Source organism: Dipodomys ordii, unplaced genomic scaffold, assembly GCF_000151885.1.
Source record: "Dipodomys ordii isolate 6190 unplaced genomic scaffold, Dord_2.0 Scaffold1, whole genome shotgun sequence".
Taxonomy (NCBI): domain Eukaryota; kingdom Metazoa; phylum Chordata; class Mammalia; order Rodentia; family Heteromyidae; genus Dipodomys; species Dipodomys ordii.
Genome location: NW_012267217.1, coordinates 6,720,017 through 6,737,718, shown reverse-complemented (window position 1 = coordinate 6,737,718; position 17,702 = coordinate 6,720,017). Strand labels below are relative to the sequence as shown.

Here is a 17,702-nt window from a genome sequence, read left to right as displayed (position 1 = left end):
AAAAAAAAAAAAGATTAAGGGTTTCATTTTAAGCCACCTACTGGTGGCTCACACCTATGATTCTACCCAGGAGGCTGAGATCTGAGGATCATGGTTCAAAGCCAGCCCGGGCAGGAAAGTCCAATAAACCACTAGAAAAGAAGTGGTGCATTAGGCCTACGGCTGACATTTTCTTAAAATTTAAAGTGTCTCATTTTCTTGAGATAGGAAATACATGCGTAAGCTTGCTGAAAATAGGGCATTTAAAAAAATTAAAATTAAAACAAATTTATTGATGTATTCAAGCAAAGAAGTGGGTTTAGCACATCTGTGATTTCACTGCTAAGTAAACTGAAGGTGGTAAGGGAAAAATTGCAGCCACTGAGCAACCAAACTTTAAAGTTTGGTTTAAAACTTTGGAGTTGAAACTACAATGTAGAAATTAAGAAAATCACATGGAATTATATAGGATAATAAAAATATAAAGTAGTCAACCAATCATCTGACCAGAATTTTGATATGTACTTGCAAAAATGCAGCAATACATTCTACATTAAAACTTACAGGTGAGCCGGGCACCGGTGGCTCACACCTATAATCCTAGCTACGCAGAAGGCTGAAAACTGAAGATCACGGTTCATAGCGAGCCCAGTCAGGATGTCCATGAGACTCTTTTCTCCAGAAAACCAGAAGTGGTGCTGTGGCTCAAGTGGTAGAGCATTTGCCTTGAGGCAAAGAGCTCAGGGACAGTACCCAAGCCCAGAGAGATCAAGACGCATCACACACACACACACACACAGCCCACAAAACCCACAAAACTTACAGGTGAAGGCTGGTATTCCTTCTTCTACAGCTTTCTCTTTGTTTTTCTTGTCATTTGTTATAAAGATAACTTGTAGTTGATTTTCCGCTGACATCTTCTTAAAATGTTCATTGTACCATTTTGCTGCTACTCGAATGGCTCTATCATTTCTGTCATTAGCATTTTCTCCCTGTTCTTGCTCTACATAGGTTTCTCTAGATATAAAGGGAAACAAATGGAAATAAGAAAAATCAACAGAACCAAGAATATGTAAAAAGTCTTAGAAAATAAATGTTCAATAACTAAACAGAAATCCATTGTGTACCCATTTTCACTTGAATATACTTATCTAACAGAAAAATAACAAATTTCTTACACTTTTAAGACAATTTGCTTAGGAATGAAAAAATTATTAATAGGACAATAACAAGGGTAAAATAGTTTTACTTCACAAAAGGAGTTCAAGACAAAGATTTAGATCTTAGGTTGGCACGTTAAATAATAGATTTTTTGGAACAAACTAATACAACTTTGGGACCTTGTAATAAGATTCCATTCAAAGTGTAGATTACCAGCAATTCCTACATGCTACAAATAGCATGATTAGATGATTCAAGAATAAATGATTCTACTGTCAATACATGCCAAAGACTATATAATGACTAAAAATACCAGATATAGGTATGACTACATCTTTCTACTCTGAACTCTCAGCACGTAAGCACATTTATCTATTTCTGTAAGTGTGTTCCAAAGCCTAGTTAAAGCAAGTTAAATCCAGTACAATGGGATTTAGCTTATAAAGATAATAGTTTCAGTTTTGACACATCTACATGAAGTTTTTAGTATTAAATTATATTGTTCCTTATTAAATATATCTGTTAATGTGTTAAGCTTACTGAGAAAAGCCATGGTCATAAAGTTGAGTTTGTTTTTTTAACATGACTAAAGTATTAACATCCTAAATGAGGTTTGCCTAGTGTCCTAAGTATGTTCCCATCAGTCTATGGTTGTGAAGGCCTACTCACAGCACTTGAGCTATCCACAAAAACTTGCCAGTATTGAGAAATAAATGATGTTTGTTTCTATATTTCAAGGAAGTGCAACGAGTAAGAATGCAAGGAAAAAGTCTACAAATACCTTATTGACGCAGAATTAAATCCTGTCACTTTAAGAACCAGCTTAAAATGAAAGTTTTGGAACTACAACCATTATAGCTTGAGTGTCAGGAGACCTTGCTTGTTGCCTTGACCTCACCTATGCCCATGTAACTTCATAAGATCCACACAAACAAAAAGCCTACCAAACTATTGTTTATCTTTGATACTGGCACAAATTACTTGAAGTAATCCTTTCTTCAATTTAGCTAGTGAGATGGTTCTGCAATACTGAATTTTCCTTACCTATGATGCTCATTAGTGAACGTGTAAAAATGCTTCTCCTGGTTATTAGTCACATCTCTGATGCGCTTATATATAGGAGCACTACGATTCCTCACTTCCTGGAGGACTGTCTGTAGCACAATCACATTCCTGATGGCAGGGTCCTCTAGAACATCGATCTTAAAAGAAAAAGAAAAAGTTAACTTTTCCTATATTCATTTATAGAAGAGCTTCTGCCAAACACAATCCTGTCACAGTTGAAAAACACTGACTCTATAGTACTCTAGGGAGTTACTTTGGTATAGGAAAAGTGACAATAGTCATTGAACCCTTTAGATCTAGGGGAGAAAAGCACTCCAAGAGACCCATCACAAAACGTGGTAGAATCAATGCTATAAATAAATACATTGGCCCACAGAATTTTTGTTCGTAGGCACTTACAATCTGCCTGAGGGGGAGTCTCAATCAGGAGGCCACGGAAGCCCAGCTCCCCAGCTTCCAGACACTTATAATCTATAGGCAGAAGAGACATCAAGCGTTAGAAAATTCACGTGCCTAAAAAGAAGACTCCAAAAACTAAAAAGAAGGAAAAAAACAACAACCTGCAGAAAAGAACCTCGGCCTGGAAAGCCGGAAGACGGGGTCCTTAAGCCACCTCTCCTAAAATACTGCCAGCGCCCCGCCTCCCTGGGCCTCAGTTTCCCCGCCCCGCCCCCTGCCCCGCGAGGGCCGCCGTCGCCCGCGTGCTGCCAGCCCTTCGACGCACCTGGTGCAGCAGCACGTTGGTGTCGGGCAGCAGGTAGTGCGGTCCCGGCCAGAGGCTGCTGGCGGGGTCGAGCGGCTGCGGTTCCAGGGCCGGCCCCTCGTGCGCCCGCCCGCACGCCGTGCAGCCCGGGGCCCCGCAGCCGATGTCGTCCCGCAGGTAGTGCTCGCGCACGACCTTCATCACGCCGCCCGCGCGGGTCTTTTTTAAGAACGTCTTCGACTTAAGCATCTCGCCCCGCAGCACCGTGGAATCCCGATCGTCGCCGAACTCTCCACAGCCAATGGGCCTCAACCCTGGAGCGCAGAGGCACGACTCTTAACAGCGCCCAAAGGTTTCCCTCTTCCCGCTTCAGCCCGGCAGTACAGAATTCTCGCGAGAAGACGCCCGGCGAGAGGATAGTTGACACGTTCCCGCCCCTTCCCCACCTGCGTTTCCCCCCCCCCCCCCCCCCCCCCCCCCCCCCCCCCGGTTCTCCCCCCCCCCCCCCGCCTTCCCCCTGACAGCCAAGGAGATTGGGCCGATGCGCTGGGCGGGATTTACCTCTGGACTCCAACTCCCAACCTGCTTTGCTTCTCGAGCCTCAGGAGGCCGAGTTCCGGCGGCGAGGGATGTGCGCGCCGCTGTCTTCCGGCTTCCTCGGAGGTGCGGGGATGGTTGTCCTGGAGACGGCTTCCAACGGCCCCGGGCCCAGCGATTCCAGGGTTGAGGGGCTGCCACCCCAAAACTGAGGACTCGGTTCCTCGGAGAGGCTGAGGCGGGGGCAGGCTCCGCCTTGGGTGTGGAGTCCCCGGAGCTCTCCAGGTAGCTGGCACTTAACTGTGTCCCCATGACTTGCCCACGCCGGGCAAAGCGTGTGCCAACCAAAACTGGGGTTCCGCTTCTCGCCAGACAAATGGGACCGCCGAACCCTCTGGGCTCTGAGAATCCGGGAGAGGGTTTGTGTTGATTTCACCTTCCCCTCCCCCCCTTATGTTCAATTATTTATCGGGCAGGGCCTGGGGCTTGAACTCAGGGCCTGGGCGCGGTCCCTGCGCTTTGTGCTCCGGGCTGGCTCTGTACCGCCGGAGCCACAGCTCCACGGGCGACCCCCCCCCCCCTCCCAATCCTCCCCCCCCCGGTGGTTCACGCACCTCTTCCCAGTCTTTCCCATTGAGAAAAACTGAAATATATTTCAGAGAGCATGAATAAATGGTTATTTCGTGTAAATGGGGAAGTTGGTCGAATGCTTGCCAAACGGTAAGACGTTCTGTAGTTTAGAATTGTTTCTTTCTCCGACTCGCTTGGCTTTCATCCTTCGACCTATGAGAAGAAAAATGCTTTATGTCTCAGTTAACAGCCTCTGTAAAATTCAGTGGTGTTTTATTGCCTGGAGAACACGTGATATTTAAAGTGTTCATGGCCGAGCCGCCTGGCTGTCACAATTCAGCATGACAGAAATTGGCTACTGCTAAAAACCTTAATTTCCACTCATGTTATTTCACACTTCTCCACCCAATTAAAGGGAGAAAAAAAAAACCCGTAGTATGGACATGATTTCCTTTTTCTATGCAAGTCCAAATCCTTCCATATTTTAAGTACGGTATCTGTATAACCTCTCTGAAGCGAATTGTTTCTCTGAGCTTGTGTTGGTTACCTAATAATGATTAGGTGCATTCTTGGGTATTAGTGGGCCTTTGTCTTGTACATTTTTGTTGTTTTGTTTCGTCCCAGGGATTTTTTGTTGTTGTTGTTCATCTGAGGGCTAGTTTTAATGAATCTGTTTGATTTAAGCAATGTAGCATTAAGCAGTGTAGCAATGTAGCATTCTAGCTTAATTGGGAATCTCCTCAATTGCCCAGTTATTTGGGGGGAATGCTTTCCATTAGTGGGGTTTTTTGTTGTTGTTGTTTTTGGGTCCGGTCGTGGGGCCTGAACTCGGCCTGGGCATTGTCCCTCAGCTCTTCAGCTCAAGGCTAGCGCTCTACCACTTGAGCCACAGCGCCATTTCCGGCTTTTTTCTTTTTGCTTATGTGGTGTTGAGGAATCGAACCCAGGGCCTTCGGCATACAAGGCAAGCACTCTACCACTGAGCCACCTTCCCAGCCCCTCCATTAGTGTTTTATTAAGTTAATGTTTCTTTTTAATCTACAGAAAATTGAATTAGAAAACTGACTCATAAATTTTCAAAAATGTCTCGAAAAATTCCTAAGGCGTCAAAAAAAGTGAACATCTCTAGTTCTCTGGAATCTGAAGATATTAGTTTAGAAACAACAATTCATACAGATGATATTTCCTCATCAGAAGAGCAAGAGGGTAAGGTCAAAATCACCAGGCAAATAATTGAACGGAAAGAACTACTTCATAATATTCAATTACTGAAGATAGAGTTATCTCAGAAAACTATGATGATTGACAATTTGAAAATGGATTATCTTACAAAGGTAAGATTAGGTGTACATTTTGTTATTTACATTTTTTATAATTTTCATATTGCAAGTAAATAATTGTATCTGCACATTACTTAAAATAATACGCATAATTACTGTCTAACACAGGGTGAGTTAAATGTGAGCAGGAATGAATGACTTACAAAAATAATTGGTAATTTTGGTTTTAAGTCTGCTTTGTCAGATACTGAGTATAGCTGCTAGCTTGCCTGCTTTCAGTTTTGTTTGCTTGGAATTTTGCTTTTCCATCCTTTCACTTTGAGCCTGTGTGTCTTTACCAGTGAAATGAATTTCTTCTAGACAACAAACAGATCTTGTTTTTTAAATCTTTTCAGCCACTATACTTTTTAAAATTAAAAATCAAGATTGTTTACACTTAGGATTATAGTAAGAGTTTTGTACTAACTTTGCTTTTCTTCATCTTAGAACGTTACTTGTTTACTGACTAGTAATGACTGGGGTTTTTTTTTTTTCTCCTGATTTGTTCATCTTTTCTTTCAGTGAGATTTATTCTTTGCTGAACTCTTATACTTAGGTATATCATTCTTCATTTTCTGTGATTCATATTCCATTATGTATCTTCTGCAATGCTGACAGTGGTCATGAATTACTTTCATTTATAATTGTTGTTCATGGAAGATTATTATTTCATCTTCAGTATTAAAGAATAACTTTTCTAGATATAGGAGTTATAATTGACAGTTGTTTTTGTTGAAAGGCCTGAAATGCATCAGCTTTCCTAGGTATTAGGTTTTCTACTGAGAGGTCTCGTTATTCTGATGGGTTTGCTTGGTGAAATTGCTTGATGTTTCTACTTGCTGCATTCAATATTCTTTCTTTATTCTGTAGTCCTGAAATTTTAACTATAATTTTTTGTGAGGTGGGTTTTTTCCTAATCGTATTCTAATGCCTTGTTGAATTGGATATCTATTTCTTTCTTTATATATGAGAAATTTTCTGCTGTAATCTTACTGAATTTAGTAAAATGCCTTTATTACGTATTTTTGTTCCTCTTCTGTACCATATATTCAGTTCTTAATCATGTCTGAAAGGTGTTGGATATTGTGATGTTTGTGATCATGGTTTTATTTTGTTTACTTTATTGCTTTATTGCTATCTGAATGTAAACATTTTTCAGTATCGTCTTAGTGAAATTTATTCTCCCTGATTTTCTTTCTTCTAGTTTGTCAGTGATACTTCCAGTTGGATTTTTCATTTTATTCATTGAGCTTTTCATTTCCAAAATTTCCTTTTTTTCTAGAAACTATCTCTGTGATAAATTTCTCATCCAGGTTGTTGACTTTTATATCTGTGTCTTAAATTGACTTCCTTACTTTATCTTTTTATTCAAATCCACTTTGAGATGTTGATAATTTTTAAAACTAGACTTTGATATTCTTTAGCATTTCATCTTTTTCAGCATTTTTTGATTTGGTTATTGAATTGTAAACTTTTGGTGGAGTCATGTTGCTTTGAAATTTATATTTGTGCATTGGATATTTCTTCCAGTTTTCTTAGGGGCCAGACTGCTCTTGAGAGCTCTGTCCCCACTATTATTCAGAGAAGAGAAAATGAGATACTATAAGAGCAATATAGTCTGGCTGTCTAGTATGTAGGCTGAGGCTTGGACTGATTAAGAGTTGTTTGTCAGCTTCAGGAATGTCTCATTTTACAAGTTTCCCTTCTTTGTGTATCAGATGCCACTGCTGGCACTAATGAGTTTTGTGGCTTGTAGGCAAGATAGGTACCCACTTACTCCTTTGGTTCTCTAGTTTATATACACAGGCCCACAAAATGTCCACATTTAATGGTGTTTCCCAAATAGATAGGAGAATAAAGGCAGTAATCAGCACTGAGCTCTATACTAGGATGTTGGGCAAGGGAGAACTGAGAGAACTCAGCATTCTGCTCCCCAGCCTCACCGATTTCAGATTTCCCTCGTAGTGAAGCACCCTGTGGGAAGAAGTGGCTGAAGAAATAAGGCATCTAATGGATCTGGACTCAGCATTTTCAGACCTGCACAACAGTAAACCACATGCAGCAGAGGGATAGCACTGGAGACCATGTCTTTTGGGGCCATGGTGTAAGAGCTCTTAGTATCTGTTGTCATCCTAGATAATAGACTCACTCTTTGCCACAGAAAGGCAACACTACCTACCACTATGCACCCTTTAGCTTGAGCTCCCTGCTGCCTGAACTTCTCAGTGAGCTTATGTCCATGCTACCCTTCTCCACAGATGCCTCCATAGCCATCTCCCCTTTTTTTCAGTACCCCACAATAAGGGGTGCTGAACTCTCAAAATGTTGTCTGACTACAGCTGTCTGAAATGTAAGGAGTGGATTTCTTCTCTAGGGCTAGCCTGCCATACAAGATAAGTCACTGTCATACCAAATCCCCACATTGGATTTGAGGCTTGCCTGAACTTTAGGATTATCCTTTGTGGGGGTGGGGGAGGTTGCTTGTCTGTCCAGAACTGACTGGCAAACACTATGATTATGTTTAACAGAAAGATCAAGAACTAGTTTATTATGCCACCAACCTTATAATTTGTTAAGAAGATAGTGAAGGATTCTCTAAAGAATTCAAAATTGAGGAAGTAAATTTTTGTTTGCATTTTTTAAAGGCAAGATACAGGAAGATAGATGTGGAAGTTGGTAAAACTTTTATATAGGGGAAACTCATGAGGAAACTATTAGGATAGTTTATGCAAATATCTCCAACATGACTCAGGTTTCCTTGTTGCTTTGGGGGCTTGGGAGAGGCAGGAAATCATGCAATGTTGGGGAATATCCAGCTTGCAAGCATCCTTTAGTATCTGACAGCAATGTGGTACAGGTAGATAATGCTTTCTATTGGCTTCCTATGGCCCATCTGCCTGTGTTAATAATTTTGTGTGACCTGTGATGATGTTTATAAACATCCATATGGACCTTGACAGAAAAAGGGTTCCCTACCCCTGGCAGGAGTAGGTAAACTTGGCATGAGTTTTGCATGTTCTAGCATCATCTATGTGGTAGTCAGTAGAAGATATGTAATAGATAAATGGGTTTAGAGTACAAATATTGAATCTGGCATCAAAATAACTAGGGCTCCAGTTTCACGGTGTAAATATGAGTTACAAGGTGGGGGGAAATCGTCTTTACGGTGAGGGGAGATAAAATTTGAGGCAGCTGTTTCAAACATACTGTAATCAAACTATACTGTTTATATACACACATTACAAAAATAGTATTTATCCTATGGTACCCTGTTTTTTTAAAGTGGCTTTTTAAACATATTGTTCTTTTTTAACCTGAAGATATTTTCTACAATAAATTTGAAACTTCAACATGTAAGTTACCTTATTCTCTCTTAAGATTGAAGAGTTGGAGGAGAAACTTAATGATGCACTACACCAGAAGCAACTCCTAAGTTTGAGATTAGACAACCAATTGACTTTTCAGCAGAAGGATGCCAAGTAAGAAAAGTTAAAAAACAAAAATTCTGTACTTTAAAAGTAATTTCACTGTTTGTTTATTCATGTTATTTTAAGCTGTAATAGAGGAATTTAAAGTCAAAGATAGATATGATTTTCACATCCAGACCACAAAAAAATAAGTTATATTCATTCAATACATATTGGCCAATATAAATGAACTATAAATTATTCAGGAAACTCAAAACTACTGATCACTCCTGGCTGTCTCAACTAGCTTTTCTTTTTTTGTTTTGGTCCGGTCGTGGGACCTGAACTCTGGGCCTGGGCGCTGTCCCTCAGCTCTTCAGCTCAAAGCTAGCGATCTACCACTTGAGCCACAGCACCACTTCCGGCTTTTTTCTTTTTGCTTATGTGGTGCTGAGGAGTCGAACCCAGGGCCTCTTGCATGCAAGGCAAGCACTCTACCGCTGAGCCACCTTCCCAGCCCCTCAACTAGCTTTTCTTCATTCTCTTTGTAAAACATTCTGATTGAATGTCTCAGCTATTGTACACTGCTGGCTTGAACTGCTTCGTACCTGCATACTTTCTCCAACTTACCTATGTGTGCCTAACAAAAATCTGTTATCTACCCTCAAAAATGCCTATGGCCAAGTATACTGTTTATACTTTCATAATTTAAAATATAAGCATTGAAATATCATTAAAAAACATTACTTCTAAAAAAAACGAATAATAAATCCACTGGAAACCTGTAAAAGTGAATGACCAAAAGTAAAAATCATTATATGAAGCAGAAACAAGACAAGCTTAAAGATTGAGAGCAAAAAGTCAAATCTATAAAAAGTATCTCCTCATGTTTCCCCAAGTGTCTATTAAGGTCTTCTCCCATTATAAAGAAATTGAACATGGAAATCATAAAAATGTACATGTAAATAAAGCATATACTATATGGGGACATACCTGTAGTCCCAGCAGTCAGGAACCTGTGGCAGGAGGATCATGAGTTTCAGGCTAGCCTCAGGAGACCCTGTCTCAAAAAACATCTTTGAACAGGCAACTAACAGTAACAATATGTATGTATTCATAGAGAATGATGAATGCATGATTAGTCTTGTTATTTGAACCAGTATTTTATGCTCTGTGTGTGTGTGTGTGTGTGTGTGTGTGTGTGTGTGTGTGTGTGTGTGTGTGTGTGTGCATGCCAGTACCAGGGTTTGAACTCAGGTCCTGGGCCACTGTCCCAGAGCTTCTTTGTTCACCCTCTACCACTTGAGCCATAGCTCTACTTCCAGCTTTTTGGTGGTTCATTAGAAATAAAGAGTTGCATAGACTTTCCTGCCTCAGATGGCTTTGAACTGAGATCTTCACATCTCAACCTTCTGAGTAGCTAGGATCATAGACGTGAGCCATAGCATCCAGCATTATTACTGTCCTAAAAACCTTAAAGCAAAGGGCATGTGTAATTTTATAGTTTTAATTTTTTAAATTATTGTTTAACCAGGCACTGGTGGCACACACCTATGTTCCTTATAACTCAAAAGACTGAGATTTGAGGATTACGGTTTGAAGCCAGCCCAGGCAGAAGAGTTTTGAGAGAAAGGGGGGAAAAAAACCTCAGGGACATCACCTATGCCCCGAGTTCAAGCCCCATGACTGGCACTAAAAAAAGAAAAATGTTTTAAAGTATCAATTGTATAATAATCTAATGTTACTATACATTTACTAATTTGTTTGGAATTATCATTTCATGTTTAGCTAGCCAAATAAGCATAAAACTAGACCTAAGAATACTACTAGAATTCTGATTTCCTAATTTTATGTTAGTCTAAATAGAAGCTTGCCACATGTTCTCTCTTAATATAGAAAATATCAAGAATTAATGAAACAAGAAATGGAAACCATTTTATTGAGACAGAAACAACTAGAAGAGACAAATCATCAGCTAAGAGAGAAAGCTGGGGATGTTCGTCGAAACCTACGTGACTTTGATTTGACAGAAGAGCAATATGTGAAACTAAAGAGTTTTTCTGAAGATCAGCTTTCTATTCCTGAATTTGTATCTGTAAGTATACTTTTCAACTAAAATTTGCTATTTATGTTGTAGCCATAAGTACCCAACTGATAAGTCATTTTATGACCCTGATTTAATGATGGTGAGTTATGTTCTAGTCACCAAATTATAATGGTCCTGACCACTGTATCCCATAGTCAAACAATAAACAGCTTTCTGAAGTTAATGACTGAATAGTCCATAGAAATTAGTTTTCTTATAACCTGGTAGTTTATAATGCCCTCCAAATGAGAAACCATGGAATGAATCAGTTTAGTTGTTGCCTGGGGTTTAGTAAGGAGACAGGGATTGGTGTGCTTATAAGCAGGTAGAATGAGGGAGAGCTTTGTGCTAATAAATGAGTTCAGCATAATGGCTGCAGTGTTGTTTAGACAAATCTACATTTAGGATTAATCTGTAGCAGTAGTCTTAAATTAATTTGTGTCACCATCCCTTTATATTCTAAAAATTATTGAAGACCCATTATGAGTTATTTAAAATTTCTGGAATTTTCTACTTAATATTTTCAGACCATAGTTGACTGAGAGTAACTTCAATCTCAGAAAGTACAAACATGAATAAGGACAGACTATTGAACTGAGAACTGGCAAAGATTAATTGTAATTTGGATGTCAAGACTCTTAATTGGATTTTTTTTTCAGGTTCGGTTCTATGAACTAGTAAATCCATTAAGAAAAGAAATCTGTGAACTACAAGTGAAAAAGAATGACTTAACAGAAGAATTAAATACAAATAAAGACCAACTGAAGCAGCTGACAGAGGTTTGTATGATCTTTCTCACTGGTAGGAACAAGTGCCAACTCTTTAGGAATTTTTTACAGTTTAGGGTAAGGAATAGAAAAGCAGATCATGGAATTAAGGAGCTCTGGCTGCTGCAGTTCTTCATTATGGTTTAGCCTTCTTGGTGGTATGAGAGGTTGCTCTGTCTATCAGTCTTCTTTCATATTCAGCAAATTCTCCTACTTGTTCTAAGCCTGTGTGCTGATGTTATCATTACCCCAGTTATGTGCTGGATGTTGTACTGGGGGCTGGCAGTTGTGAGCACAAGAATACATCTGCAGATGTATTCTTGTGCTCATAAGAACTGCCCCCAGTAACTCTAATCTGCCCTTACAGATTAGAGTTAAAATGTTAGATGCCATCTTGACATTTTCACTTATTCTGTAACTTTAAACAGTCATTTTACCTTCCCTTGAAGTTGAAGACCACAATAACATTTTTGTTTTGTGGGATTGCCCATGTTTGTTTCAAGGAAAGATTTTTATATATAAATAATTCATTATCTAGAACAGGGGTAGAGAACCTTTTTTTCTGCCAGGGACCATGTGAATATATATAGCATCATTATGAACCATCTAAAATTGTCAATGGAAGCAGAGATGCCCAGAGCAGCTGATGAGATGCATGTGTGTCTATCCTGTTGTGTACCGATGATTTTGTACATATCACCTGTTCCCTATCCCTGATGTAGAAGTACATGATTATCATGTAATTTGTATTTTTTGAGGTATTGTTATTTTTTAAATATGCTTGGACCCAGTCTCAGATTTAAACCTTCTTAAGTTATAAATTCTAGTGTATGTGACTAAAACAGCAGGCTTGTTCCACCATGCAGATTTATTGATTTAGATAGATAGGTTTTCTCCTAACTTTTTGTCTAGGCTTGCTTTGAAATACAGTCCTCCTGATCTCTGCCTCCCAAATAGCTAGGGTTGCAGTGTGAGCTGTTATATCTGGACAGTGGTACTGGAGTTTGAACTTAGAGCCTCATACTTGCTAAGCTGACACTTGACCTGAACCTCCATCCATTTTTGCTTTTAGTTATTTTTCAGAAAAGATCTTAGAATTTTTGCCTATACTGATTTAAGACCACGATTCTCTCCATCTTAATTTCATGTAGTTAGAATTTCAGGTATAAACCACCATACCTGGATTGTTCTTTGAGATGAATTCTCACTAACTTTTTTGCTCCAGCTAGGATCATGTTTGCATATCTCTACTCAAAAGTAACTGAGATTATAGATATGAGCCACCTTGCCTTAATAATTTTTATTTTCAGTACTTTATTTTGGTGCATTATTAGTAATAGAATTTACTTTAAGCTATTAATATAGAGCCAATATTACATGCAGTGTTCTTCCTATCCTCAGAAAAACAGATGCCAGAAACATTGCTAAGGAGTAGATGCACCTATTCAAGCTGCTGATTTGGTTTGATTTTGCTTTTTTTCTGCTCACATTGGGCATACAAACACATTTAGAAAGATATCTCTTAAAGAAGGGATGGGTTAAGAGCGATGGGTGACAATGTTGTCAGACACTTTGTATTAATATATTGTTTTGTAGAATGGGAACTTCTTTGTACAACTACTTAAAGATAATAAGAAAGAAAGGAAGAAAGAAAGAAAGAAGAGATATCTCTTAGGTGGTGGTGGTGATACATTCCTGTAATCCTAGCACTTTAGATTCACAGGCAAGAAGATTGTGACTCTGAGGCCAACAAGTTCAAGACCATCTTGAACTACATATTGAGATCTTGTCTCAAAAAGATGGAGGGAGGGCTGGGAATGTGGCTTAGTGTTAAAGTGCTTACCTTCATGCATGAAGCCCTGGGTTTGATTCTTCAGTACCACATATACAAAAAAAGCTGGAAGTGGCACTGTGGCTCAAGTGGTAGAGTGCTAGTTTAGAGCAAAAGAAGCTCAGGGACACTGCCCAGGCTCTGAGTTAAAGTCGCAGGACTCGGCGCCCCTCCTCCCCCCCCAAAAAAAAAATGGAGGAAGAAAAGCTTTTAATTTCTTCTTAAAATTTTCACCTATAAAAATAATGTTTGGTTACTAATATTGTAGCCTTAAAAAATCACTTAAACTCTTAGCGCGTTTCTAAAATGTCCAGATTGTGTTAGTTGTGTTAGTGCACAAAGATTTGGGGGCAGAAGGAAGTAAAACAAGTTTTCAGACTTGGTTCTACACCTGTGATAGCAGCCCTCAAGGGCTTTGTGTAGGAGAAGGCTAAAGGAACGTCCTATCCTGTTTCCCAAATTTTGGTCAAACCATCTCTTCTGTAATCACTTCCATATACAAGAATAAATGATTCCTTTAGGAAAAAAAAAAGCCTTGTGACTTTTAGTTGGCATTAATAATGTGATATATTTTTACTGCACTCAAAAGCAGTTCACTGTGCTTTCTAATAATGGCTGAAAATGGTCAGCAATGGCTTTAGGTCTCAGATTTTAGTTTCTTTCATCCTTAATAACATGATGCCATTAAAAAGAAAGCATAGGTCCACCTGTATCCCTATTTAAACGAGGTGGACCCATTGCAACGAGACATACAAGTTGTTATGTAGAAAACGAACTTTACAACTTTGGTGTGGGGGGAGGGTTGGATAGGGGAGTGGGGGGATGATGGGATGGGAAGGGGAAACAAAGGAAGAGGCTACAATGCTTGATAAGAAATGTAGTCATTATCTTGCCCATGTAATTGTAACCCCTCTGTACAGTATTTTCACAATAAAAAAAAAAGCATAGAGTATCAACCAGCATTGACTCAAACTTACTGAATTTTTTTGATTCACTAATAACTCTTGAACACAAAAACAATTTTGCTTTTATTTATAAATATGTATTAGAGCTCTCCAGAGAAACAGAAAAAACTGTGAGGTTGGGAAGGGGAAGAGAGAAGGACAAGAAAGGTTTATTTTGATGAATTGGCTCCTAGAACTCTAGCATTTGAGCAATTCCAGAATCTTCAGGGTAGGTTAACAGGCTGGACACCAGTAAAGAGTTGGAGTTCGAGCCAGGCATCAGTAGCACAAGCCTGTAATCCTAGTTACTCAGGATAGGTAGGATCTCAGTTGGAAGACTGAGCAAGGAAGTCCATGAGACTCTTATCTCTAATTAACCACCAAAAATCTAGAAGTGGAGCTGTGGCTCGAGTGATAGGGAGAGTGCCAGCCTTGAGCAAAAAGGTAAATAAGAGTGCAAGTCCCTGAGTTCAAGGTCAGTATTGGCACCAAAAAAAAAAAAAGAGAGAGTTGTACTTCAAGTCCAAAGGCAGTATTCTGACAGAATTCCTTCCTTGCTCAGGTTAGTTATTTTTCCTATGGAAGACTGCAACTGATTAAACAAGTCTCCTCCCCCCCCAACCCAGGCCTCTCCTCTTCCAACATCCCCAGCACACATTATGGAAAGTAGTAGTTTACTGATTTATTAATTTCCTCTAAAAATAATACTTTCACAAGAACATAGGAAGTAATGTTTGGGCAAACATACTGTAGCCTAACCTAGTAAAACTAACAATGTTATATAGCCTATATTTTTAAAGGCCTTTTTATAAGGATTTAGAGAAAATTACCAGTTAGCACTATTAAAATAAATTTTGCTATATATTGTGGAGGTTAATTTTTAAAGTAGTTCATTAAACTATTGACTGCAATATTTTTTGAGGAATTCAAATATTCTTGTCAGTTCAGTTGCTAACTAAACAATGTGATCATAAAGAACTTAGCCCTTGCTGGACTGGGGGTATCGATCAATAGTAGAACACCGGCCTAGTGAGCACAGGCCCTCAGTTCAGTCCCCAGCAGTATGAAAAGAAAAATACTGAATTCTCTGTATATTCATCTTCAAAATAGGTATAATAATATATAGTATGTACATGGTCTTTATTATAAAGAAGGAAATTCAGTCCATAGATGTTTATTGTACATCTACTATGTGATATACATTGCTAGAAGCTTACTGTTTCTCACTGAACCAAACAGCAATCCTTACCTTCAGAGCATTTATATTTTAAGTGGATGTCTGTAAAATGTGTAAATAAGCACATACAGTATGATAGGTAATAAGTGCAAAGGAGAAAAGGAAAGCAGATCGAGATATGGTGAATTGAGTGCTGAGTAGGGATCAGGGCAGACAACATTCAAATTTGAATAGAGCTGGCTGGCTGGCAGAACTTACTGAGATGCTTAGAAATTTTCTTTTTCCATTGCCAGAGCTGAGACCCCTATAATCAAAGACAAATTAAGAAAGGGAGAGCATAATAAACTTATTTAACATAAGTTTGATGTGAAAGAGCTTTCAGAAGACTGAAAGACCAAGGGAAAAAGATTCTTTCTGGACAGTCATGGTGAAGTATGGTTACCTGACAAATCATATGATCCAGTGATGATTATCTGGGGTGAGGGACTTAGCAAGGCCTTTCATTGAAATTCTCCTTGGTACTCTGTGTGACATGCCTTGTCTTTCCATGTAGAACAAATTACTTGTCATAGAATTCAAGGGGAAAGAGAGGGAGATGGTCAGAGTCAACATCTTAACTATTACAGTCTGCTTCAGAGGAAAAGAGTAAAAGGACTTCATGGTTATATGGCCTGCTTCAAAAAAAATGGAGTATATCATCAGGTGTCAATGGCTCACTCCTGCAATCCAAGCAGCTCAAGGGACTGACACCTGAGGATTGCTGTTCAAGACTAGCTTGGGCAGAAGTCTTGGAGACTTCTCCAATTAATCAACAAAAAGCAAGACGTGGAGCTGTGGGTCAAGTCATAGAGAACTAGACTTGAGGGAAAAAAGAAATAGATCCCAGGCCCGAGGTCTGAAGTCTTACCACCTGTGCACTTTTCTCACTTTCCTTCAGCTTAAAATATTCAGTGTACCAAGGTGCTATATTTGAGGTATAGTGTTCTGAGCCCTGATGGGAAAAGAAGTTATTTGTTTTGTAGTAAACAAATGGAAAATGCACCCCTGAAAGACAGTGCTCACTGATGATAAGATTATTTCAGAATTTGACAAGTACAAGACAAAAGAAATTTGATGTGGGCAGCAGGCAGTCAGATACGTTGCCAAATGAAGTCTTGGGACAGGCAGTACTAGTGTGAAGTTACTGGTTTTGGTCTTGTTCAACTTTTTTGTTCATGGCTGACACTCTACCACTTGAACCTTGCATCCAGTCTAGTATTGCTGGTAATTGGAGATGGAGTCTTTTAGACTCCATACCTGGGCTAGCTTTGCACCTCCATCCTTGGATCTCAGCCCTCTAAGTAGCTAAGATCTTAAATGTGAGCCATAGGTGCTCGGCTTTACCTAAGAATGAAGGGACCTCAAGAGAGAACTTGAAATGGCAAGCCCCACAACCAACCAAAAAAATAAAATAAAATAAAATAAAATTTCGGAGGTGGAGCTGTGGCTCACCAAGTGTTAAAGCACTAGCCTTGAGCAAAAAAAGTTTAGGGACGACACCTAAGAGCTGAGAGCTGAGTTCAAGTCCCAGGACGGGCACACACACACACACACCTAAGAGCTGAGAGCTGAGTTCAAGTCCCAGGACGGGCACACACACACACACACACACACACACACACACACAATGTGTGCATAATTTTATTTTTAATTTTTTTGGGTCCGGTCATGGGGACTGAACTCTGGGCCTGGGCGCTATTCCTCAGCTCTTCAGCTCAAGGCTAGCCCTCTACCACTTGAGCCACAGTGCCACTTCTGGCTTTTTTCTTTTTTCTTATGAGGAATCGAACCCAGGGCCTCATGCATGCAAGGCAAGTGCTCTACCACTGAGTCGCTTTCCCAGCCCCCATTAATAGTTTTCTATATCCATGTTTCACATTTACTTTTATATTTCCATACTATTCTATGTATCAGTAGTTCCTTTTCTTGCTAAATAATCCATTGTAAGGTTATGTTCCTATATTAATAGGTGAGGATTTAAGTGGTTTTTCATTGTAAAGACTGTAAATAAAACTGCTACAAATATTTGAGTATAGATTTGTATATAGACATTTGTTTTTGTTGCTGCTTTTTATTTTTTTTTTTGGTCCAGTCGTGGGCCTGAACTCTGGGCCTGG

The 17,702-nt window shown here is 39.4% G+C and overlaps 2 protein-coding genes across 2 annotated transcripts in view; one reads left to right on the top strand and one right to left on the bottom strand.

Annotated features, from left to right (window-relative positions):
* The window catches only part of Dis3 (DIS3 exosome endoribonuclease and 3'-5' exoribonuclease), a 33,693-nt gene extending 30,430 nt beyond the window's left edge, over positions 1-3,263 (bottom strand). The window contains exons 1-3 of the mRNA XM_013010490.1: positions 2,930-3,263; positions 2,185-2,342; positions 803-996 (exon numbers count right to left, since the gene is read on the bottom strand). Coding sequence (XP_012865944.1) covers positions 803-996; positions 2,185-2,342; positions 2,930-3,157 — 580 coding nt within the window. The 5' untranslated portion in view covers positions 3,158-3,263. The remainder of the gene's footprint in view (positions 1-802; positions 997-2,184; positions 2,343-2,929) is intronic.
* Positions 3,264-3,477: 214 nt separating this feature from the next.
* Pibf1 (progesterone immunomodulatory binding factor 1) overlaps positions 3,478-17,702 on the top strand; it is a 139,748-nt gene continuing 125,523 nt past the window's right edge. Inside the window, exons 1-5 of the mRNA XM_013011846.1 lie at positions 3,478-3,730; positions 5,060-5,349; positions 8,713-8,813; positions 10,638-10,836; positions 11,487-11,606. Coding sequence (XP_012867300.1) covers positions 5,098-5,349; positions 8,713-8,813; positions 10,638-10,836; positions 11,487-11,606 — 672 coding nt within the window. The 5' untranslated portion in view covers positions 3,478-3,730; positions 5,060-5,097. The remainder of the gene's footprint in view (positions 3,731-5,059; positions 5,350-8,712; positions 8,814-10,637; positions 10,837-11,486; positions 11,607-17,702) is intronic.